The sequence below is a fragment of the Xylocopa sonorina genome, chromosome 13 (genome assembly GCF_050948175.1).
Source record: "Xylocopa sonorina isolate GNS202 chromosome 13, iyXylSono1_principal, whole genome shotgun sequence".
Classification (NCBI taxonomy): Eukaryota; Metazoa; Arthropoda; class Insecta; order Hymenoptera; family Apidae; genus Xylocopa; species Xylocopa sonorina.
This window is the reverse complement of record NC_135205.1, coordinates 2,067,079-2,093,921: the sequence shown is the minus strand read 5'-3', so window position 1 is coordinate 2,093,921 and position 26,843 is coordinate 2,067,079. Positions and strand designations below refer to the sequence as shown.

Here is a 26,843-nt window from a genome sequence, read left to right as displayed (position 1 = left end):
TAATTCTGTCCAATAAATCTCAAATTATTCAAGCTATGGCTAATGATCGTCAACAATAAAATGTAAACAAATCCAGGCGACTTTAAATATCGCAAATACAATTCGATACCCACGATCCATCACCAAAGAGACTAGAACAACCCCGAATGAACGCAATTCCCCAATCACAGATCCCATTAGCCACGACTGATCCGCAGACATCAACGAATGCATCCGTTCGAGCCCCAAACGCGCAATTCCCAACGATACTCAGCGCGCTCGCTCGTTTTTCCCTCATCAGCGCGGCGCAGTTTGGTGTAACGGAAACAGGGTGTAACCAGCCGTTTCCGGTGGACCATTCACCGTGTGCGAGGACTAGAAGACGAAAGGCTTCCATTCATGAAACCATGAGTCACTGGCAGGCGTGCGCGCGCGCGCGCGCGTGCACCAACAAATGCGCACCCGTGAATCCCCTTCGTGGTGCCCCAGTGTCGGCCTCTAGACGTCGCGTTTGTGTTTATTGCACCGCATTCTGTGCTCCCTGCGTGCGGACGCGCGTGTGTTCAACGCAGGACGACGACGGTCGATCAACGTGTGTGCGCGCAGCCAAGGGTGGCATGAGCGCGCGCGCGCGCGCGCACGAGAGAGAGGTGGGACCCACCGAATGTGCAACTGGTGGAATGCCGTACCTGGCCAACCGAACAGCACCGTAGGGACTGTTGCGTGAAATGAAGGGCAACTTGGTGCGTTGACCGTTAAGAGGCCTCTTGCGAGACGGAGGATAAACAAAGCCACGCTGAAACGAACCCCTTCGTTCAGCACTCTGGGGTACGCGTTATATGCATTCGGGACTCGAAGCTAGGTTTGATATGGTAATACTGTTAGGCGAGACTACACTGCACTGAACAACTTGATTGGTGGATTTTTTTTTCTCGTCCTGCTGATTTTTATCAGTTACAAGAAATTATCTACGGTGTTAATCTACAATATGGATCGATATGAGAGATAGAATCATGGTTGTTGAGAAAATTTCAAATGCAGCCTACACTTGTACAAATCTTCTGATTACATTTTATTTGATATTACTGATTTTTAGATGTGTAGATTTAATACAGAAGTGATCAATATTGAGAACTCAGTGGTGGATGATTATGATGATTTTAATTTAGTTTAAGGTATAGATTTACACACTGATGATAGTGCTTTTAAAAGCATGAAGTAGATAGAATATGCGATTGTTGAGAATTGTTGAACGACTCGTGCCTCCTAATTATTTTATCATGGCTACAAGTTAATCGACTGTGTTACTTGATTAGGGGTTATGAAATATTTTTGTCGGTTGAATTCCCTCGAAGCTTTAAAAGTAAGCAGCCGGGTTAGATGGAAAGTTTAACCGACGCCCTTCACAAAGGATCGAGTCCTGGGTTCCCATGGAGGGAAATAAAGAACGCCCAAGATCCGGACCGTTAGGAAGTTCCTGCACCTTGTTTGGCATGGTCCAGGAAGACCACTCCATCACTAAATTTTTTCCTATTGAGACCGTAAATTCTCACAACCCCATGTTTTCTACACCGAAAACTTCATAATTCATAAGACAATTTGTAATTCATTCCGGAAACTTTCAACTTTAAAAAATTTGCACTACCATTGTTCATTTCTATTAAAGAAAGGGTCACTTCATATTATAAAACTTAATATTGAATAACGAAATCACTCCATTAACGAATCGACAGAAATTACAAGCACAATTATTTGCAACTGCTATATAAAAAAAAAGCTCTCAAACATAATTGCAAGTATATTTTAACTTGAAGAAAAGAATGTTATTTGTAAATTACTGCGGGTTGAAACCATGTTTGCTAAGTAGAGATGACGTTCAAAAGTTATATAACGATACCAGATAAATTTTTAGCGACTGTTATCAGGATGTAAATGAGATATAACCGAGAGAATCGAAATGAAAGCATTTCATGCATGCACTTTTGGCTTTACGCTTTGAACGCAAAAATCAGCCTGAACTAACACGGATACAAACGGCAATGACGATCATTGCCCGAGGACACACCCAGTCAGCCGAAAGAATTACTCATCGACAGAGGCCAACATCTCTTTGTGTACGCTCTGCGCGTCCCCCTACCCCTGTTCACTCTCACGGTGAATTAAACGCAGCCTCCTCGAATGTCGCCGTTTTAGTCGCCCGACATTCTACGCCGTCAATGCAATTAGAGCAATTTACCCTAATCCCCAGTATTTTTGTTGAATAACACGCGACAGGTTCGGGTGCGTCAATGAAGCTGCCACCCGTTCACTCGTTCAATGTCAATGAGACCGTTGCGAACTATTGTGCGTCACCTATTCGAATGGTGCTCCGGTTAGTTAATGAATAGAGGCCAGTTTCATTGATGCTGCGGTCGGATCAAAATATTTTTCTGTTCCGCTACGCTCAGAATGTTTACGAGGCGAATGATATTTAAAGGCCGTAAAAAAATAGTATCGAAAGATCAGTGCACCGAGTACCCGGTTTTTATGACTGCTTTTACTCGTCGGACGATTTGGAGTACTCCAAGAATTTTCTATGGAGCTGGTTTACCGTTACGCGACGAGACCACTTCGAGACCGTTTCCTATAATAGGCATCCCCGATCCATTAGAACGCGACAAGGTTCAATCGAACGAGCTAGAGCTCTCGGAATTATCTAGAATCCCTAATTCCTACCCTCATTCCGATCCTACAGATCCAAGTGAACGGTAACTGCCCAAAAAAATGTGATTATCGACCGTTGGTAAATTCCTACTCGCCAGTCATAAACTCCGCTCGTATCAAGAGTGGACACTCACCGATGAAGTCGAACGCCTCCTCGAAGTATTGTTTCAAGTTCTGATGGCCGGAGTCCGAGGCAGGGATCTGTCTATAGGTGATACCCCTCTCCTCGTGGTATCCGGGTAATTGTGAAGTGACGTTGAGGACTCTGGTGGCGCCTAGCGCGCGTAGAAGTTGCAGATCAGCCGCGTCTCTGCCGTTCCCAAGATAGAGGAAAGGTAGAACCCTCGAGGCTGGATGGCTATCGATGTCCGCGGGTTGGGGAGTTGGCGGACCGGACAGACTAAGTACCGGACAGCCTGGTCCTGGACTCGAGCAACTACCGACCGTGGACGAGCCACCTGCGACTGCTGGGAGTAGCGTGTCCTCGCAGAGGTCCCTGTGCCGCCTGTGGAACTCCTTGTGGCCACCTGAAAGCGATCGAAACGGATCCGTTAGGAAGGAGCCAGTTTTTAATTTTTGAACGCCCTACGGTCGGATGGAAGCCTAACGAGACGCCTGGCGCGTGGGAACTAGTCCTGCAGGGAAGCATCGAATTACTTCGAAAATACCAATAGGCCGAAACGAAACAGGTGGTGTTCGCTGGGCGTTGTGATTTCTTTCTGAGACTCGATTAATACCAGAACACTGGCAGACTCATAAAAATGATGGATTCCGTTTTTAAATGTTTATTAAATGTTATTAGGGAATTATTAAAATAAAGATGAGGAATGGAGAAGGTATTTTCTACTATTCTCGAAAGATCGATTGATTTCAATCCAATTTTGAGATACCAAGACTGAAATACACATCGTTACGAACATCCTAAGTAAAAAGTACATGGAAAAGGATGCGTGGAAAATCCCGCGGGCGAGCTTCGCGTATTTCACGCACAATACTCTCTGTTTGAATGAAACAATTGTAAATAGACCGCAAATAAAACGAACGATTCCACGAAGAAACTGGAGAACAGTGCTGTCCCGTGTTTCCTATCCGGCATTCTTTCCACGTCGGCACAATGGAATGATTCAAACCATTCCGAATTGTATCCCGGAATTGTGTACACAGCGATTTCTCGAGAACACCGACGAGCTAATAAACCGTACCCGCAGCAGGTCCGCCATACTTCCGCGTGCTCTCTATGTACCTAAAAGCCTGTGCCCTCCGTTCGACTCTGACACGACGAGCACGCTGAAAAAACACTCGAACGGGCTGAAGGCATTCTCGATAAATTTAGCACGATTTTCAAGATTCCTCGAGAAGAATGTAGAATCTTGTAATGTGGCATATACCGTGGAACTCTGGAAGCCCTATTGGGGCGTGCATTATGATTCTCGGATCTTGAGAGTCTTCTAGTCTTAAGAAACGCGGACTTCGAGGGAGCGTTGGGGCGCGACAGAAGCTCCAAACGTTTGACGCCGGAAGTTATTAGCGGAGACCTCGGATTGCTTCAGAGCTTTCTCAACCCCGTTAACGTCACAGCATTGCCTCAATCTTTTTCGCTTATCTTATATTGTATTACATCTGCATTTTATTTTTATACCATGACAGTAGTGGTGTATAATATTATTTAATTGCTATTAAAAAAAATTTGCTTTATCTTCAGAAAGAAAGGGTTGCAAGTATCGTAACCCACAAATGGAATTCCATTTAATTGTTACATTTATATGAGCATCCTAATTTTTCTGCCAAGAGCCTTAACAGAGGAAACCCTCGACGAACAGCCACGCGGCGTCAGCCAACTTTGAATACCACCGTCGTTCCGGAAAGCGGAATAGGCGGAGGGGAAAAGGCTGCGAAAGAAGGAAGCGAGAAGATAGGAACCGCGAATAAACGGGCAGGGTAAAAATAAAGGAACAACCGGCTGCGGAACAGTGCGAGGGGAGGAGGAGCAAGGAAGAAATGTGGGCTAAAAGTGTCTTCCTCTCCTGACCTGCAGCTCGTAAGGCCTGGCCTGGCTCAACGATGAGTCACTCTCTATGCGCCCCCCGCCGTCGCACCGCCACGGCCACCAACCCCGTGTGGCGGCTGCTGTTGTCGCGGTTGATTATTCCGCTGGAGGGAAGCCGAGGATTCGCCTGCTTCCGGATTTCATTCACTTTATCGCGTTAATTTGTATCGCTATTATTATCCCTTCTCTCTCTTTCTCTCTCTGTATCACTCTCGTCGAGGTAATAACAACGAGCCGCGTTCCGTTTCCATTTGCCTAAAATGTGGCGTGCGTTATGTCACGCGATTAAATTCGATGGTGACTCGTGTCGCCGGAAATGTTCCATCGGCCTATGGTTCCATTTGACATTAAAATGAGCCGAGCTGCGATTAATGTTTTAGGTACGAAGACTCGAGAGCGGAGCGTAGCCGACACGTTTCGCGTATAAGTGTGGACGTAATGCAATTCCGTGACCTAGTCTTACGGCTCCCTGCCGGAAATCGTAAATATAGCTTTGGACGCAACCGACGACGACGACGACGACGACGACACGCGCGTGTACAACGCGTCTGTTAACGAGCGAGTAACGCGTATCGTTGAATCGCTGGTTCGTAGTAACGCCATGGAAACAATCGCGGCGTCCGATGTAACGGTTTTCGATTCTAAATGGTCGTGTAAACGCGGCAAAACTCGTCGCGCGGGCCACATAACGCGAACAAAGTGGTAGAACCGCGCCGCCTGGCAGTACCCGCGGGGACATCCTACGGTGAGGACTGGTTTCGAAGGAAATCGCGACTTCGAACGCGATCTATGTGCCGCGACGCGGTCACGCCATAGTAAAACATACGCCATGCCGCGTACGTGACACATAGGCACGTGACGTCACGGGCTCGTGTTTTACCATCGCGATACCCGATACGTGAGCGCTCCCGGCGACGCTCGAACGGTAATTACGCTTAATAGGTCGCGATTATTAAGAAAAGGGGTACGCGTGTTCCTTTCGCAGGGCATTGGCCTGATTTCCAACGGCTGCTGGCAGCCACCACACGCGTGATCTTACGCGGTGACGCCAGCGCGATTCTCGTTTTAGTCCGCGGGATATCTCAATTTACTTTGGGAACACGATCTTAAAACGTGCGCCTCTCCGATGGAAAAGCGTGCCTGTTTCTAATTAACGTTGCGCAATCGTCGGCAATTAACGTTTCGTGGAACTAGCCAATGATGCCGATCCTCGAGGATACAGTAGTAGACGAACGATCGATGCTCTGGGGAGCGCCGTCGCGAAATGCTGGTAACGAAGAAATCGGTAATTACGTATTGGCCCAATTCGAAAGGACACGCTGGCGACATGGGTTAATGTCGTAACGTACGAATCATTTCTCTGTGGCACATGCGAAACGGGAGCAATGAACCTCGGGACAAGTTGATTGTTATAATAACCTAAATAAATTGATCCACATTCCATAGGAACGATGTCGCGGCATTCTGGTGTACATCGCGTACACCTTTCGGGACGGGCATCAATTTCTTTCCATTCCTGCGTCGTACTTTCCATGTTAGAGTCATTGGAATACCTAACGGCGCGACAGATCTCTGTTAGAAACTTTGATACTCGAGGAATATCTCGCAGCGAACAACCACTAACGCCACCGGTTGATAAACGAAAAGAGCCTTTTTGCCAGTGGAACTCGCGAGACGGTACGTGTTATCGACCAGGTGGGGACGAGCGAAATTCCATCACGGTGGCTGAAATGTTTATCCGCGGATGCGATTGAAGAGACGCGCAGCCGATTAAATTGGCGCGCGGAATCGTTTCAGCGCGACGCCTCGAAGGAATCCGTGATTCTCGTTCCCGAGATTAACACGAAACGAGTCATCGGGCACGCATTGCGCCTAAATCTAAGATACTGAAGCCTGAGTCATCCGCGTGGAGACTGTATTTACCAGCGTGCCACCGTCCCGACTTCGTATTCTCTCGATGCCCGCGGACGTTTCAGAAATACCATTGACCATAGTCGTCGGATGACGTCGGAGGATTAGACGGATAAATGGAACGTGGAGTAACTAACATCTACTCAGAGGTGTGATTAACCGCGCCAGCACTCCTATCTAGTCGCGGGTGTAAATATGATTAGACGTAAACATATTACAGCCGGTATCTCTCGATTATCCGAGCCGATCGTGACATGTGCCACTCGACTCTTCGAGCTGTTCGAATATTGCAACTGATTTCTGCCTCTAAAGGGAATCATATATTCTCAAACATTAAGTAAATACAGAAATTTAGAAAGAAACGTGTAGCCGTGTTCTGCGCGTTAATGAAACTGTTTTCAAATGTGTGACGATAAATAACGAAAGTGTTTATCGATCGCAATGAATTTACTTTTTAGAGATTTATCATTGAACGCATGACATATTGGTAGAACATTTAATAACGTTAAAATGTATACGTTGCGTCGAACAATCGCGCATCTCTCGAATCGCTTGGCGATATCGTGGCACTCGAGATGTACTGTTGCCCCAACTAATTTACAACTACTTAACGACGAAAAGATACGACGTTCGTAACTAGTTGAAACACGAGTAAGTACACTTGAAGATCCGCGAACAGGAGCAGATCGTTGGAGATCGCGAGGCAGGGAGAGCGAACTGGCGCGCGTTAAGAGCCCCGCGTGACTCACATTTAACGAAAACACAGATGAGACAAACGCAAAGAGCGATTCTTACCCCACGGCTCGATGTTCTCGAGAGGGACAAGCCTCAGCACGAGGCACGGCGCTTCCTTCTTCATTCTCATGTTCGAGCTGCGCGAGATTCCCTCCACGATTCCCAGGGCCAGCTCTCACCTCACCATTTGACACACACACGCGCACAAATGCAAGAAACAATCAGGAGGTCCCCAAAGAGACGCGGGTGCTCGATGCACAGAGAACCGGACGAGACTTTCGTCGCGTCGCGTTACGCAAAAAAGCGAACGATCGTGGTTGGCCCCCGCGCGTAAACGTACGCGAGCAGTCCGTGCGATGTTCACGTCCGTCCGGACGATCTCGAACGTTTGAACCGGGGAGCGTTAACGTTTCTGGAAGGCAACAACACCGCCGACAGAAGCGTGTGTTTATAGGCTCACGGCGAAACGGCGATAGATACGTGGCAAATGCGGCGCTTGCCCTTTTGCTTGTTGGCGGGAGACTGCTGGCTAAGCGGCACGAGAGAGTTTACATGAGGCTCGACTGGATGAGTCATCCGGCCTGCCGCTGATTGGCCGGCCGAATCGTGACGTACGCGATTCGCGGACGAAGGCGTACGAACGTAGTCGAGCGCGAGCGTGTATTTTGTGCCCGTGTCGGCTCTCCTACTCTGCAGCGCGGTTGTACAGCTCGCAGCGTCCTTTTCCATATTCTTCCTAGTTTCGCGGGGCTTCGTGCATTTCGTTCTAGCGGCACGCAATGCTCCGCGGCGTCCTATGACGACCTTGTCACCGCGGTTTGCTTCTAACTACATAACGTAACGCGACTTAATTGTCCGAGCGTCGATAAATCGTCTCGCCGCGCTGCGATCTATATAAGATCTATATAGAGGATAAGTTCGACGCGTACGATGTATGGTAAAGATCGGCCCCGGAAACGTTCGATGCCCTGTACCTCTTGTTTCACGCGGGTCATCGCTGGTGACACGAATTTCTTTTTTTCTTTTTCCGATGCCCTGCTCCGCCAGGGGTCTGGAAACGGTATTATGCTTTCGAATAGAGGATAAAAGGAAACGTGTAATTCAAGAATAAATGAATTTCAATAGAATTTGAATAGAATTGAATTTTCCATGACATGCGTCAAGATCGGGTCTCGTGATTCATGAATTTTACTTTACAATCGCTCTCTTCCTTTCGCTGCCCAAGACAAAAATGCGTTCTCTTCCGTATAATGAAAACTCGGACAGGGTTTTGTTAGCAACAAATGCTCGAGTATACATGGAAGCAGAGGAATGACTGTGATTTGAATAGAAGCAAGAATTCAGAGCGCTAGAAGGTGAGGTAAAGGAAATTTGCTTGGAACATCGTAAACGATTAGCTTTGCGAGCAGAATTGGTGAAACACCCTGTCGAGAGTATGCGTCACCCCCTGGTACTGTCGAACGGTTATGAAAATCAAATTTCTAACCGTTGCCCGCGGTTATTTATAGGGTGCCCCGGTACTGGCCAGCGAATATTAGATCGAAAGAAAGCCGAGCGTCACGAGGTTGGGCCCCAACGGCGAACAAAAGATCAAAGGTTGAATTTTGCCGCGGAGCAAAAATAAATCGAGGCATTATGCGTCTCTCGAACGTAAATGATTCACGGGATCTGCACTCGCCGGCGAACGGCACTGTTACGCAATTTTTGCGCCCAGCTAGGCCCCTCCCGTCTAATTTTATCACTTATCGTTCCTCCTTGCGCGGCGTGCACTTATGAAATTCACTTTAAGCGCGGCTCTGGCCATCGATCGCGATCAGCTCGCGCCAGAAACCCGGAAACGTGCCTGCGAACGAACAAATCTACCCATAGATCTCTACCCTGCGTTCCCACCTTCTTTGTAGCCCATATTTCGTCCCGCGTTCAACGGGTACACGATTCGTTGCCGTTGTTCCTTAGAAATTTTCCTGCATCGAATTTTATTTAAAACGGAAATATCCTTCTGATTACGCTCGTATCTCGATCGGGGTTTCTACTTCCTCGTTTTTCCTGCGGTCTTCTTATCCTTGCGGCCTAGCCGTGGATAAGAGGCAGGATTTTCCTGCTTCACGGGATGTTCGCGTGATCCTCCAAATTTGGAAATTCCATCACCGCGATTTACTGCGTTCTACTGCGAGCCTGTCGATTCGTAGAGATGTTCGATCGACTGTAGTCATAGTACGGGGAAAACGTGCGGCGTGTGATGGTTTCTCGGTATTAAAAGTGTGATTTTAGTCGATAAGAATTTCAATTTCAACATATATATATATGTGTATTTCACATTTCGCACGAAAGAACGCCGTGAATAGAATTTAATACCTGAACGAAGTCTCTGTCAGTTAGACCACTGCTATTTGTTATATTAAATTACAGATTGTTATACTTATTTCACCTCCACGTCTCTTAGAATGAAAACGAAAATTAAAACAAAATCTTTGTTATAACCAATTCTAGCTTTGTCTGCCTTAAAATTATAAAAAGGCCCCGAGATTCGAAAAATAGGATCTTCTTGTACCTTAAAGGTCGAATTCCTAGCGTAACCTCTATTCATCGAATGAAAATAGAAAAAAAGGGATTCAAGGTTCCAAACAATGATCTTTCACGAGCGGTAGACAAGACGGGTGTCGAAAAATCATAGGGCTGTCGATCCTGGTGCGCCTTGCGGGTGATTCAATTGCACCGTGCGAGATGGAAATCCCTTCAAGGCCAATGACTAACGTTTAAAGCGAAACGGGCCAGGCGGTCCGTCGTCTCGTCGAAGGCTGAGTAAACGGCGAAACGATTATCATCACGATGGCCGTTTCCACCGGTGGTGTGGACGCGGCTCGTAGGCGTCATCCGCGTCCAACAGGTGCTCGCCTCTAATTTCAGCCTGTGATGTCACTGGCTGGAACTGGCGGTGGACGGACGATGGATCGAAAATCTTGTCGAGCTCCGCGGGACCGCAAGTTTCAAGCTCTCTCTCTTCGTTCCAGACGTGACGGTGGCTTCGTTTTGAGAGGCACCGACGGAATTAGTCAGCCGGTTGCATCGAGCTTAGTCACGACGCCGCGTCCAGATCATCGGCTTTAAAAAAAATATTCCGGATAATCAGGGCGGGGGACTTCGAGCGGGATCTATATGATTTAAACGGTTTCGAAGTAAATTCACGGGTGAGCTGTCGCGGAACGTCGCGTTGCGGTGATGAGACACGACGGGAATTAGAACAGGATCACCGTGACACAGCCTAGGAGAAGATGCGTATTCGATCATCCCATGGATAGATATAGTAACGAAGTTTACTGGATGACACCAGTATCGTGGGTCTACTCATTGCCCTTTTCTATCTTTAGAATCTTCATTTTTGTTATAACAGATGACCAGCCTTCCGAGTCAGAGATGAAATCAAAACAATATTAGATGAGTCATCCTATGGCGACGCTTATTGTTCGTATTTAGATCGATATTGCTGATGCGTCCACCGCGACAATGCGGCGAACGTGTGCGTCGAGAAGGTTAACTTCGACTCGCCGCCACCCATTGGCTGGTCGAAAAAGTCCAACATCGTTCGGACGTGGGGCGATTTGAAAACAAATCAAATAGTTTCATAATAATGTGGACGCGGCCGCATAATTGCGCCATATGCAAACAGGTAGCGCAACCGATGACAATGATCGCACGGAAGCACCCGTTGAATTTTTAACGATCAATTAATCACCGGGTGGATTAATCACGCGTCCGTCGCGTGCATTCCACGCGGATTCCATCGAGAACGAATCGATCGAGATCGCCCCGGAGTGAATCAAATGGTAAACAGACGCGAGACGGTCCCTGGCTCGCGATAGTCCATGCTCGTAATACGCGATCCGTGATTCATTGCGGCGCTCCGCCTATTGGGAATAAAGTTCATCGATAGTGCCCGCGCGATCCGGCTAAATAGGGACGATGCATCCTCTGATAGATGTTCGTAGACTCATTTCACGAGCTTCCTGCTTTTTTTCGTCGACGACACGTCTGTGTACATTTTTTACTTGGCTCATTTTAAAATTGCACTTGAGACAGACGAGCTGAAATGGTTGGACTCGACGATGATGCGTGTATGTAGTTCAGAGGACAAAGTTGATGGAAATTTTCTGGTAAAAGTTTTTGTATGAATATTTATTTTTAAAAGATTTTAAAGAAGGAGAAATTGGAAGTGTAAAGCACACGATGGTTGCTAGAAGGGTTGTTAATCAGAAAGGCATAGTATAGCTTGTATATTGTTATTATTAGACCGTGGAAATTTAAATGTACAAAATATAGAATGTAAATAATAGTAAGTCTCAAGCTTGGTTTCATTTTATTATTATATTAATTTGTTTAAACCTCCGCGGTCTAATTAATTATTATACCACAGCTTTAATTTATGTACACTAACAAATAATGTATGTACACATGCACGTGTACATAAAAACTCTATTATTGTCTAATCGCGTTGTCAACTTTTCCAAAAATATATTAATCATAAATGAATCTAAAATCCACCTTATAACAGTCCTTAAATAACTCATCACATCCAAAGAAATAAATAAATCAAACTACTTCAACTTCCATAACAATTCAATCCATCGCGCTCCTCTGTCAAAGTGCCTCGACATGAGCATATAAAAAGAAAAAAAGAAAACACAAGGTCCATAAATATAAATTACAACAAACTTCGAGCGTTACATCTAACATAACTAATAAACAAAATCGTTTACAAGTAACAGTCAAGGATCAATCCTTCGAAATAAATTTCAATAGTAGTTGTTGGCAACAAAATCGAAAAACCATTGGGAACGCAAAGGGTTAACAATCCTACACGAATCATGAACAAAAAGAGCAATACAATGAACCCAACCGAGAGTCCCATCGAGTCGTACATAGAAATCGTTGAAACGAGTCGAAAGAGACGAGCGTCGAACGAAAAGCCCACGTACGCGGAGAATTTCGACCGAAATTGCCTTAACCAGAAGGCCTCGTGTGTCCACGGCGTAGAACGGTTCCCACTATCGAGACGCAAAAGTTGATATCGATGCTCGATGCGGTTAGCAATGAGTCACACGGCCAGAGCCGCGGCTAGGCAGTTCTCAACGACCCTGAATAACGCGCCGCGGCGATCCACACGCGTGCTTCTGTTTACCGGCTTTCCGAGGCTCGCTAACTTCGCCGCGCAGTGATTCAGATGGGGATTTATGAGGGATTTACATAAGAGGCAGGGACGTCGTTCTCGCGGTCCAGTTCGCGGAAATGCGCGTCCATCACGGGGCCGCGTGTCTCGCGAAACCGTCAGCGGACAGCTCAGGGTTGACAATCGCGCGTCGAACACAATAGAGTGTATATATGTACGATCGAGACGTGTCGAGGTGTAAACACGCTCGTTCTTTGGCGATGAGTATGCTCTATTTACTATTTCGACGATACACATGTACAGACGCTTGTGTGAAAGATATTTTAATGATGGCGAGGAGGATAGAGAGCTAAGGTGATATTTGGTGATTTTTAGGAAAGCAACTGTTTAGCGAAACTTTCTGAAAGTTTTCGTATAGTTTTATTTGTATGCTGAAATATGTAACAAATTAAATAAGTTTAGAACTTATTTCGAATCAAATAAATTTAGAACTTATATAAACTTAGAACTAGTAAGCAAATTTAGAATTTTTTCTTCGTGTTTCTCAGAGTTGCCTCTTTTGTTAAAACCTGCGTTATGGTGATTTTTAGGAAAGCAATAGCGAAACTTTCTGAAACTTGTAGTATAGTTTTATTTATATGTCGAAATATGTAACAAATCTTTTTTATTTTTGTACGTAGGTTCTTTTCGAAATTATTAAAATTGTTTTGCATAACATCTGTTTGCAATTTCTGAATTTGTTTAAAAACTTGTAAGCAGATTTGGATTTGCTTTTTTTGATAATATTTCGCATCGAAAGAATTTAAATTCGCTACAGAAACGTGCTACATTAATAGTGATATGAGGCTTGGAAGTAAACGTAACGATTTGTTTGTAAAATATGCGCCTTAGCTTATTCGACTGATAGCAATTAGAATTGTAAAACGAATATAAATTTTTAAATGAAACAAAATGAAAATAAATAAATTTAGAACTTTTTCTTCGTATTTCTCAGTCATCTTTTGCGTTAAAACTTTCATTATGACTTTCATAAAATATATGGCTTATTTCTGACAATTTGAGACAGTGTATCATAAACAATGTTCATCGAAGCACTGGAAGAAACGCTCTGTTGCATTGATGAACTCTTGCACGAACAAGGATGTACATGTTAAATATTGTGTAAATTTGAATGACGAATTAAACGCGTCATCTGTAAGTTAAGCAAAACAAGTGCACGACGAGTATCAGCCGTCAAACGTACCCAAGAAGTTAATTGTGTAATAAATATATTATAAATCAACTGGATTCGTGCAATGGAGAATTCAATTATGTATGTATGTTCACTGAGCTAACACGCTTGATTAAATATTTGTTGAGTTATGCTACACATAAATGAACATCGAGACTAACGAGTATTTTAAGTTTAGCATTTCTTTATTACATGAAACGTATATGTGAAAATATGTTAGAAGTTTCATCCAGTTTTTATTTATATCTAAAATCACGAAAAATCAGCTTAGTTTCAACGAATTACTCGAATATTCACCCTTAAGGTAGTTCACAATAAAATAGTACGTGAAATGTAAGTTCGTATATATTAGTATTGTGGATGCAATAATGGCGTAAAAAATAAAGGATTTGTGTATTAAATTAAGTCATTTGTTAGCTTTTCTCTTTTCAGTGTAATTGAGTAACAAGTTAACACGATTAGTGCGATCCCAAAGTCGATACCTGTTAACATTTAATAACTCGCAACGCGTCAGACGCGTGACTTGTGGATTCGATTTGTTCGATGCATAATAACGAACGTACTGATATTAAAACTGTCAGCGACGTTAAAGCGAAACCAGTGAAAACAGGAATTTTTTTTAATAGTAACAAGATATTGCAATTTTTATCATCAGATTGCTACAATTATTAAATAAGTCTTATAAAAATATACAAATATACTTATAGAAACATTCAACATATATTGTTTGATCCTATAATAATATCAATTAAGAAAAACCTATACAAATCAGTTTTCCCAAAGATGAAACCTTGACAGATCGATTAGTCAATCAGACTCGTTTAACACGCGAATTTTAAAAAAATCCTTAGCGCCGTTTTCAAGTTCAAAAATCATACAAATATATATACAATTTTTGCTGGTATAATAAAGTTAGATGTAATACCAGTGACTGCAGGCTATTCCTGGGCTATCAAGATAACGAAGTTGTCGAACTGACATAAATTGCACATCATATATACATATAATAATAATTATTATATATATTTTTTTATAAGTTGTTATAATTGTTTATATCTTATATGTACACTGGTAAAAGAAATCTTCAAACTGCATGCATAATATTGATTAATTTATTTCAAAGGGATTGTATGTTTATTTAATATATATATATATATTTATTTATTTATTTATTTATTAAACAATTTGGAGCAACAATTTGAGCTCACTTTGCGTGAAACGCACACTCTCCTTAGAAACAAATTAAACAGCGTTACACACGCTGTTTCAATATTTCTTTCGAATTTCTGAGAGCTGCCAACGCAATGATGCCATTGGCGACAATTGACAAAAAACTCGTTATCTCAAGAACGCAGTTTCCTAGAACACGACAGCGCAACGCGGTGCAATATCAGCTGCAACCGATACCGATCTTTTCAAAGTAACCTCGTTCCCCTATCGATTTCGAAACTAATATTCCTGGGCTCTGAAGTGATTAATTTAACGGAGACAGTGCTATCTGCTCGCGACGAGTTCAATTTATTGACACACGCGAGTCACGATGATTAGCTAATCTCGTCGAAGCGTCGAACGCAACTGGCCTTTTGCAAAACGAGCGTCGAGCAAAGATCGAGAAAGGATCGCCGTGGAAACTGCGTCCACGACGATGTAGCGCGTTATCGCGCGAACAAATAATTCCCCATTCACGCCCCATCGTTCGTCCCCGTGTTCGCGCGTCGCGGAGGACTCCTCGAGCCCCATCGAACGCTCGAGGAGAGGGGCGAAGCCATCGATACGTATCCGATGCTTCGCTTGCGAACGGTTTTTCACAGACAATTAGCGGCTCCGTTTACACGCCGGTTACTATGTAAACTCCGTCTATTTACGAGGCTTTACGGCACGCGCGACAATAACTGAAACTGGCTGGCACCGTGGCCACCGCGTTTCCTGTCAAACCGCCGTTTTTAACCGCAATTTATGTCCCGTTGCGCGCACACCTTCGCTATTTCGAAGCTGGCCAATTTTAACCGCTCCTCGACTATTAATAAAAATATTCGTGGAATGGCAGGAACGCGAGGGAACCGCTGTGATGCAGCATAATAATTCTGTACACAGAGCCAGTCTATTTTCTTCTTTTTTGCCATCTCGAATCGGATCGTAAACGCACACGGCGATCGCAGCGCAATGAAATTCTCCGAGATCGTTATTATCAAGCGACAAGCTAAGCGCCAATATTTTTCGTTTTATCTATAACCGCGTTAGTCACTCGTGCCGTGTACGTTATTTTTTTCTTCTTTTTTCCTCCTCGTCGCTCTTCCTGCCTTTGTGATTGCCTCCTTTCAGATCGCTACAATAAAAATCGCCACGAGTAACAGCCGGCCTATTATCCGGCGATAAAAATTGTTTATATGGAACGCCCTCGATAAGTACGGATTGTCCATTAATCTTCGATTAATCTTCGTTCAACAGAATGAGTCAGAGCGTCGCAGCCGCGTACGAGGAAAATGGAAAATGACAGGGTGACTCACGGTTCCTCGCGCGATCGCGCTCCATTTCACTTTGACCCATCTCTGAGCGATTAGGTTCATCCGGATGAGACACCGTCCCTTTCATTAAGAAAATCGACGCGCTTATTTACGTTCCGAGTTACTCGAATTACGCTAAATTCTATTTCTGTCTCGTTAGTCCGATCGATCGAGAAACGTTGTTTCTCGGTTTGAACGACGCTAAATAACTCGACACGGAATATAAATATTCTTTATCTCGATTTAATTTATCGCGTTCGATCTGAATGATTTACTTTGTACGTTTAAATTTTTATTCAAACGGATAGTACGTTTATTAAATTTAATTTTAAATTTAAGGGTAGTGTAGGGATTGATAATCTAAGTTTTGTTGTTTATTTTCTTAGTTGTTATGGAAGATATTTGGATGCAAAAGAAATGAAAATGAAAGTACGAAGTAGCTCTGTTAGAGCATTAAGTATTTTTCTTTAAATCGTTGAGAAGTTATCAAGTGTTGAAGAGGAATAATTTATTTTTAAGGGTGGTTTTTACAAAGGAGGAAAAACGTAGAATACGATTTTATCGTGTAGATAATAATCTTGGGGTTGGGACCTTGTGATAATGCGTAAGGTATATGTTCGATGGTGCATCTTGGAATTAACAGAATTTTAATTAACGTTATTTTAATTGACTAAAAAATTGTGACGAGAAAGAGAAGCAATGGTTTTCTGAATTTTCAGCTTACATATCGTTAACCTACATTGTGGACGGTATTTTTGTTATCAGTGGATGATGTTAATATGTTTAATATAGTCTGGAATATATTATTTGTAATTATAGATACGAAATGTGAACGAAGTTAGCGTGTCTTCGCGACGTTGCCTTCGGTTTAACGCCAAAGATGATCGATTATTTTTAAACCAATAATTGTATGTTACAAGAGATATTAGTTTATCTCAAAATAGCTGAAATTGGTGTCATGAACATAAAATTTTACTTTTTAATTTATGTTAAAAGTCAGTGATGAATGTAAGTCTTGATTTCTTGTGATTGGTACAGTTGGTTTGTTGCATTTACTTTTCTATAGTTAGAATAATTAACTGAGGAATTGTTTTCGTGAAGGTTTTTAAAACCTGCGACGTATAGGATATGGTAGAAACTAAAAAATAAAAAAAAATTGTAAGCATCCGCTTTGGAAGTTGTTTATGGCATACATTGACGCCACTTTTCTAGCCAATATCTGGTCAAATTGATCAATTTTCAAAGCGTATTCTTTGTTTTTTCTCCTTTGTAAAAACCATCCTTAAAAATAAATTATTCCTTCTCAACCCTTAATAATTTATCAACAATTTAAAGAAATGTACTTAAGGCCCTAACAGAGCTACTTCGTATTATAATTTTCATTTCTTTTTCCTTCAAATATCTTCCATAACAACTAAGAAAATAAACAACAAAGCTTAGATTTTCAATCTCTACACTACCCTTAAACAAAAATGTAAACATTTGAAACACCTAACATAAATGAACACAATATCTAATTTTTTCAACCAAACAATCACTCAAATCCATAATTAACAATCAAAATACCATAATCGTGATCCTAACTATTAAAAAATAGACTCTTCGTCGAACCAACTACCCTAGCACCCCTGATTACCCTCGAAAAGCATCGCGAACCGTACGATCGTTCGAATAAATCACAACCCCTAAACGAATCACAGCACCCCCATCGCAGCGAGGGACGCGACGCAATGCAGAGGGTAGACACACCATTCAGCCACAGGTGTCGTTTGCACCGTGTCCTCTCGATGTTCTCCGTTAATTCCGTCGGATCGAAGGGGTTGCCAACTATATTCCACCCCCCATTTTCGACGCCCCAGCTCGAACTGACGTTCGCAGACGCGACGACAGAACAGAGGAAACGGTACACGCGTAATCCCTCGGTGCTCGAAAGGGAGAGGAGAGACGGACGGTGGTTCCCAGCCACCTGCCGGAAGACTGGACGATCGTGTACGCGTCCTGGGAATTCGCGTAACTGGGGAAGACGCGCGCGTGGTGCGCGTCACGAAGGATTCCGGTGTGAATGAATCACTTAACGAGAAACACGCGCAAGGCATACGTAACGCTCGCCTCCTTCTGGCACTTGAGATGCTCGCCGTGGAGATGACGGGTTGATGGATCACCGGCGGAAGGACCTTTGGCGGATCTCGTCCCGCGAACGGGTACGCGCTCGCCAGCGGACTTTGGAGGTTTGCACCATTTTGCACTCTTTTGTCGAGTGTAATAAATATAAATTGTAACAAAATTTCAGAGTCATATTTAATATAATTAGTAAACAAAATTGTTTACAAGTCGCGTTTACAAGAATAATAAATATAAATTATAACAAAATTTCAGAGTTATATTTAATATAATTGGTAAACAAAATAGTATATAAGTGGCAGCTGAAATACTGTTCTTTAAAATAAATTTTGCACTCTTTTTTCAAGAATAATAAATATAAATTATAACAACATTTCAGAGTTATATTTAATATAATTGGTAAACAAAATAGTATATAAGTGGCAGCTGAAATACTGTCCTTTAAAATAAATTTTGCACTCTTTTTTCAAGAATAATAAATATAAATTATAACAACATTTCAGAGTTATAGTTAATATAATTAATAAACAAAACTGTGTACAGGTAGTAGTTGAAAAACTGTCTTTTAAAATGAATTTCAAATAAAATGCTTGAAATAGTTAGTGGGTTGTTGGAAATGAAATGAAAAAATAAATAATCCAGAGTGCAAAGGATTAAGGAAGAACCAATTTTCTTGCGTTTGTTTTACGAGTTGCCACGGGACATCGTGTTACTTTTTTTCTGTCGCTTTAATTTTTGTTTGTAGGTAAAGTTTTTGGATGTATCTCTTGCAATGGAGATAAGAAAGATGAGAGCTATTGAAGCAAGGTTAATCTTCTAAAGATTAATAGGAGTTTAGTGTCTAACGAAAGAAATACTTGTGCGTTTGTTTAGAAATTTGGCAATCTTCTAAGAAATTAATGACACAGCTGGGTCGAGAATGACCCAAGAAACGACTAAAGAAAACAAGAATTTATTCTTGAAGTTGTTTGTACGTTTCGATAGTTTTTAAAAGGAATTTCAGTTTGAGACGAAGAAGAGAACAGTGAAAGAGTGACTTTTGTCTGGTAACCAAACAAGACGAGAGTTTGAAACCGAGAGATAAGCATTCGAATGCCAAACGGATCTGTTGCACAATTCATGAAACCCGCTGAATACGTATCTCGCGCATAACAATCGTTTTAGCGCCGTTTCTCTCTCGAAAAAAACCGATCGCTCTGGCGAAGCTGTTCAAGCGGCGAGGAACACCTCGGATGGACGAAGGCGTCGATCGGATATCGCGGGGCCATCGATCATCGAGGAGAATTACCAGCACGTAAAATCAATATCGCGAACCCGTCGAATCGTGACGAATCGACGCTGTCAGAAACCGATGTACAATGTTAACCACTAATTCGTCGCTGATCCTTTCGCGAAAAAAGCAATTTTGAACAATCACCTTTTTTTGCTGGCTCGAACGCTCATCGTGAGATGGAAGATCAATTTAATTTCAGATACAGTTTTAATTGAAAGTGGTATGACGTGCAAAGATGTCAATTATCCTATTTTTGAAATAAAATAGTAACATTTATAATTTTGAAAAGAATTTATGTAATAAAGCTATTTTGTACGTTCATTTTCGTTCTATTTTCATGGAAATATTTTATATAATTAGTGTGAAAATGAATTGAAAAATTTAAGGCTTTTCATTCTTATATTACCTTTTAATGAAGATGTAAAGATCTGAAATTTTTCTGAAAGACGATCTAACTGATGAAAGAAAATTAGCACGGTGTTTGTACGTAATTGTATTAATTGTATAATATATTAAATATTTAATAATAATATTTATATTATCTACAAGTATCCAAAGGCTTGCAAGTTTGATACTCTAATTTTGACAAAACTTTGCAAATTAAATATTTAATAAACGAGCATTTAACCCTCAGAATTGAGACTAGTAAATTAATCTTAATTAATGGCTATCCAAGAATCGTGTAAATTTACATAGTATATTAAAAATCTTACACACTATTTAGAAGCACTTGAATTCGTTACATTTAAATGCTTCCTCAAGACCAATCTTTAACCACAGCTGTGACTCTATTATTTACACCACTTAGCGTTAATTATTATATTCACCAGTTGTTATTATCTTCATTAACCATGTGAGATAAAAATGAAGTCCAAAATTAAATTACAATTACACATAAAAGTCTACTACCACGCTGACTAAATAAACACGAAATAATCCCTTCGAATCGTCCACTGCATACTTAACGAGCCAACTTTTTCCTAACTCCTGCGTCGTAAAATTAGAGATCGCTTTAATTTCAATCCACTCTGAAATAACACCCAACGGAAAAGGGGGATGATGAAACGTGTTCGATATTAAGTTCACCCCTTCTATCTGGCCACTTTCCGCCGGCTCCTTCGCTCGTACGAAGATTTAATTCGTTTCGAAGCGACATGGCCCGGATAAAGAACCTCGCGGAGGGTTGAAAGCGTCGAGGGTGCAGTGGAGGCGGTATGAGCTGTCGCGTGAGTCAGTCGTGGCAATTTTCTCAACGACACTTTGCACCCCCTTCGAGCATCTTTCGGGAAACTCTTTTTTTCTGCCGATGAACATCGATTTCCATCATTCATTTTTTTCCGCTGCGAACAATCGAAATTGTCGCGACGACTCGATCGAGAGCCACCCTTAATCGAGATTCCTACTCGTTTCGTCGTGTTCCAGCCATTTTGTTCTAAATTTACTTGTTACGTTACGGTTTCTTTTTTCTTATCGACTTTCTTTCTGCTGCGAACAATCGAAATTGTCGCGACGACTCGATCGAGAGCCACCCTTAATCGAGATTCCTACTCGTTTCGTCGTGTTCCAGCCATTTTGTTCTAAATTTACTTGTTACGTTACGGTTTCTTTTTTCTTATCGACTTTCTTTCTGCTGCGAACAATCGAAATTGTCGCGACGACTCGATCGAGAGCCACCCTTAATCGAGATTCCTACTCGTTTCGTCGTGTTCCAGCCATTTTGTTCTAAATTTACTTGTTACGTTACGGTTTCTTTTTTCTTATCGACTTTCTTTCTGCTGCGAACAATCGAAATTGTCGCGACGACTCGATCGAGAGCCACCCTTAATCGAGATTCCTCCTCGTTTCGTCGTGTTCCAGCCATTTTGTTCTAAATTTACTTGTTACGTTACGGTTTCTTTTTTCTTATCGACTTTCTTTCTGTTGTAAACAATCGAAATTGTCGCGACGATCGACAACCACCCTTAATCGAGCTTCTTGCTCGTTTCGTCGTGCTCCAGCCATTTTGTTCTAAATTTACATGTTACGTTACGGCTTTTTTTTCTTATCAACTTTCTTTCTGCTACGAACAATCGAAATTGTCGCGACGACTCGATCGAGAGCCACCCTTAATCGAACTTCCTCCTTGTTTCATTGTGCTCCAGCCATTCTGTTCTAAATTTACCTGCTCCGCTACGTTTTTTTCTCTTATCGACCGTCCATAAAGAGAGGCAAGAAACGCTATTGTTACGCGCGGCTATCCGAAGACCAGCGTCTCTTTGTCAATAAACATTTTATCGATCGGTGATGACGTGGCCGTGCGGAACGATATATAAAGCTCGATATCTCATACGTAATGCCTCCTGTGAGTATGTTTCGTTCAGTTATTCTCGCGTTTCGACACACGTTCAATGGAAAATCGAATTGCTGAAATATAAGGAGAAAATCGATAGCGTTGCGAGGTGTATATATACGTGTGCACTCGTGAGGACACTTTTTCCTTTCTGATAATTAAATTGAATTAAATCAAATGAGAAAGAAAACAATTACGATGCGATATTATTTAAACTCTATTCATCTCCAGCTATGACAATTGAAAAGTATTCACCTCGAAAAGAAGTACTAAAAATATCATCGATAAAAATATTCATTTCTGAAACAGTTTAAATGACGTAATAAATATTTCTGAATGTACATCGCCAATAGAGGACACTTTTTTCTTTCTGACAATTAAATTGAATTAAATCAAATGTGAAAGAGAACGATTACGATGCGATATTATTTAAACTCTATTTATCTCCAGCTATGACAATTAGAAAGTATTCACCACAAGAAAAAATACTAAAAATATCATCGATAAAAATATTCATTTCTGAAATAGTTTAAATGACGTAAGAAATATTTCTCAACGTACATCGATAGAGGAAACAGTTGGGTGACCCATTTAACATGACGAAACACCCTGCGCCTATATATAAATAAAATCTACTCGAAGAAACTGGAAATAATCTGAATTTTAAACAACTTAATCAACGTCAGATGGAAAAAAATCCAACATTTCAAACGTAACAGTTCGAAATTCGTATATATTCGAGGTGATCAAATAAAAAATGGTAGATCGCAATTTCCATACGATGTCGAGGATGCGAGAATCGATTTGTAATCGCGATCGTGGAGGAAATCGAGCGAAAACGCCTGTCGCAGGACGAACTCGCGTAGACGCGGACAGGTGTGCGACGAAACGAGCGAGGGAAAATTAGTATTCCCCCGGTTTTCGGGTGTTCGCCGGTTAGGCGAGCAGTCGATTTATCGGCGCGTTTATCGCGACACTTATCATTCAGGTGGCAGGCCCGATACGTGGTTGTTTAGTCACCCCGAGCGGGCAAGAGAAAAAAAAAAGGGAACGGACTCGATAAGGATAGGTCGGGCGCAGCGACGAGTCGAGTCGATAAAAGAAAGGGAAAAAATGAGGGAAAGATAACGCAGGGTGATAAGAGGCGTCTTGCTTCGGGAAATCTCGCTAAAAATTCCGAGAATCGATGCGTGCAGACTCTCTCTCTCTCTCTCTTCCTCTCTCGACACTGCGGTGAGTAACGTGATTGTTCGTCGAAGAAAAACTGGTAACGCGAGATACGGATCGAACCGCGAACGATATTTCTGAGGGAGGTCGTTATCGTTACTGTTACTATTATTCAATGAAACTTTTCTTTGACAATTTCATGGAAATTTTATTGTAGGAACTTAGATTAGATAGGTTACTCGATTGTAATATAGATTTACCGGTGGATTATTAAATTACGTAAAAAAAAGTGTTTCGAACTACTTAATTATTGTTACATTGTATGTCACGCTTGATACGAAACATTTTTTATACGGCAAATAGTTTATCGGTAGGAAATGTATACAGTCGAGTGACTCACTTTATACATATATACATAGAAGTGTTCAAGAACTGTCCACGTATATCCGTAATATTTAAACTAGGTAGGTATAAATATAAACGTTCTCTACATGTATTTTAAAAATACGTAAATTGATGTAAATTTAATTTAACATATTTAAATTTTATAGTTTGCACGCAACACTTTTTCCGTGTACATAGTAAGCCTTCTTGATTTAGTGAAAAAAAAACTACTCGTTTTAGAACAGCCCATTATATTTTCCACGCAACTAAATTCTCAATAAACAACACTATTATTCCCTAACTCGCTTTTAATCCAAAAAACACATCAAAATTCTTTACCACAATTTCAACACTCCCATCCTCAAACTTAAAAACAAAAACCAAGATGAAACATTCCAACAACAAGAAAAAAAATCCTCAATTCCATTAAAACAAGACTCAAACAGCACTTAGAATAAATAACGACACTGTTTACATTCTCAATCTGAGAAGAAAAACAAAGATAAAATATTCCAATAACAAAAAAACCTTCGATTCCATTAAAGCAAGATTCAAACGCCACTTGGAATAAATGACGACGCTACAGTCTCCATTTCAGGAGTTTGTTCAACCTTCCGTCCTCTCGTGTCATCGTCGACGTTACATCCGCACATCGTCTACCCATACGTGCGAATAACTCCTGACAGTGTCGCCAAAAGAGAAAAGTAGACGCGAACCATTTTTCTGACCGTAAATCGACACGCAGCTGAGCCAGCGGGTCGCGAGCGGCTCGTTGCGGGTCAACAAGGGAGACTTGAACCTCTCGTGTCATCGTCGACGTTACATCCGCACATCGTCTGCCCATACGTGCGAATAACTCCTGACAGTGTCGCCAAAAGAGAAAAGTAGACGCGAACCATTTTTCTGACCGTAAATCGACGCGCAGCTGAGCGAGCGGGTCGCGAGCGGCTCGTTGCGGGTCAACAAGGGAGACTTGGGAGACTTGGGAGCCACGTACGACCCGCAGGGGCACGGCAGACGGATTTGGTGATTTATTCGAGCGGTCCATGCTGTCTGCGGCCGTGCCACGAATAGCCCACGGAATCATACCGGCTGGCATGAGTCAGCGGCGGATCGCAGTAGGAAACGGCTACGTTTTCGAAGGACGCTTTAAGCCCGCCGTTCCCGCATTCTTTCCGCGTGCACGCACCGGCTCTGATTCATTTCGCGTTAACAACCCCGCGGCCCTGATTTCATTAGCGTCCGACGGCCTTGCGACACCTGACAATCCTTCGTTTTTGTAGGAAATCGACCGTGCGGATTTACGAGACACCGCGAGTATCGTTGGGATTGGATCGAGGAGCAGAGTTCGACGTAGCGATCGAGTTATTGGGGTGTACGGAACTAAATAGATAGCTGTGTATCTGACAAATGAATTTGTCATCCTGAATTTTGTCGTATTTTGCGTTAAATACTGATTTTTATTTTATATTCGATTTACTCAAATTTTTATGTTTGCTTTTATGCTTATCTAAGAAGGGAGGAATTAAATCGAGGAGCAGAGTTCGACGTAGCAATCGAGTTATTGGGGTGTACGGAACTAAATAGATAGCTGTGTATCTGACAAATGAATTTGTCATCCTGAATTTTGTCGTATTTTGCGTTAAATACTGATTTTAATTTTATATTCGATTTACTCAAATTTTTATGTTTTCTTTTATGCTTAGCTATTGGAGGAATTAAATGCTGTGTCATTGTTACGAAGAACTTGAGTTATTATAGCTTGTCTACGAAAATAAAAGGACCAAAGGGTCGAGTGACGCATATGTAAGTTGATTTAAGAAATAATACATTTTTTTTAGTATTGCTCTCAGGTACGGATTCGTCAGTTAACTCATAACAACGTGAATCAAGATTTCTCGCAACAAAGTGCGTAGAAGGTAAGCAAAAGATCGTATTGTTTTCGAGAACTCTGACTTTTAATCTCGCGAGCAGAATTTACGAGCACCCTGCTCCGCTACCTACAAAGTACCTACAAAATTTCCGCGAAACCGTTGCAAAATTCGATAAATATCATCCCTCGTTCCCGATGTGTTTCATTACAATGAATCACCCGATATCGCATGATTTATGTATTCGATACACAGACCGCCGTTGCTTCAAACGGTTTCGCAACAGTTTCCACGGAAGAGATTCAGTTTCGAGTCCAGATCACCCGCTGGAACCTAGCGATTCCTTATCAACAAACGAAACAACGAATCCACGTTCGATTCGTCCTATCTGCTGCGCGATTATCGCCCAGTTTCTACTGTCGAACGTTTTATTCGAGGGACGTGAGTCACCCGTCCGTAAGCGACCATCCAGGAACCATCGAGCGCGAATGCGGAGAAGAAGAAGCGCGAAACAGTTCCAGCTACCGTTCTGATCCTTTGTCAATTCCACGCGAGCGTCGTTTCTGAAACTTCCACGGGAAGTTGCGTCGCGTATTTGCTTCCCGTGCGAACGGTGAGGCAACGAACGAGCAACGCGGCTGGTAACCAAGGTGGCTTCTCAGCCGGTCGATGCAGCACTTCGAGAAGCAGCTCGGACGATTAATCGCGAGCTACCACGATGGAAAACCGCGGTGGAATTTGCATTGGCCAACACAACAGCTTCTCTCGCGCACCTCCACAGCCAATGTCGCACGCGTTCACTCGCGCCACGCGCGGCTCTCAATTACGACACGTTATTTATGCTGGTATTTGAGTCACTAATGCGACTTCGACCGAATCCCGGTTGCATAATCGATCTGGCTTTTGTTCCAGCGCCACCGGGAATCGAAACGAAACAAAACGAAAGCAAACGAGGAAACCTGCGGGCTGACTCACGGCTCGAGGCTCTTTGTCTCGTCGATTTTAGCGCGAAGCCCGCTTGGGAGTCGAGGAAATTTGGGTTTTAATCGTTTAATGGTGGGGGAGGAGGAAAGGATGCGTTCTATTTGGCAATTTCAGATTCATCCGCATCTGGTTCTCCTCTGTTTGACCCGCACGAGCGTGGAACTTGTCCCGCGGCTGGCGTACCCGCATCGACGGCGAACGATCAATATTTCCGAGCTACTCGCGAGCAAACTAATTGCGTCAATTTACATTAATTCCAAACGCGCTACCGTCGAACGTCATCGCGGAGTGGATTACTTGTACTTTCAATTAGCTTTCGAGCGATTACAAGCAATGACTCACGGTATCACCGCCAAGTGTGCATCTGTGATTCAATAGCCGCGCTGTACGATAATCGAATGGAAATTTAAACTATCATTTCTTAAATGTTTCCAATAAAC

General features: G+C 42.5%; 1 protein-coding gene across 1 annotated transcript in view; it reads right to left on the bottom strand.

Annotated features, from left to right (window-relative positions):
• Window positions 1-26,843, bottom strand: part of LOC143430294 (dual specificity protein phosphatase 7) — a 99,237-nt gene that overhangs the window by 4,148 nt on the left and 68,246 nt on the right. Inside the window, exon 4 of the mRNA XM_076906425.1 lies at window positions 2,817-3,209. Within this exon, the coding sequence (XP_076762540.1) occupies window positions 2,817-3,209 (393 nt within the window). The remainder of the gene's footprint in view (window positions 1-2,816; window positions 3,210-26,843) is intronic.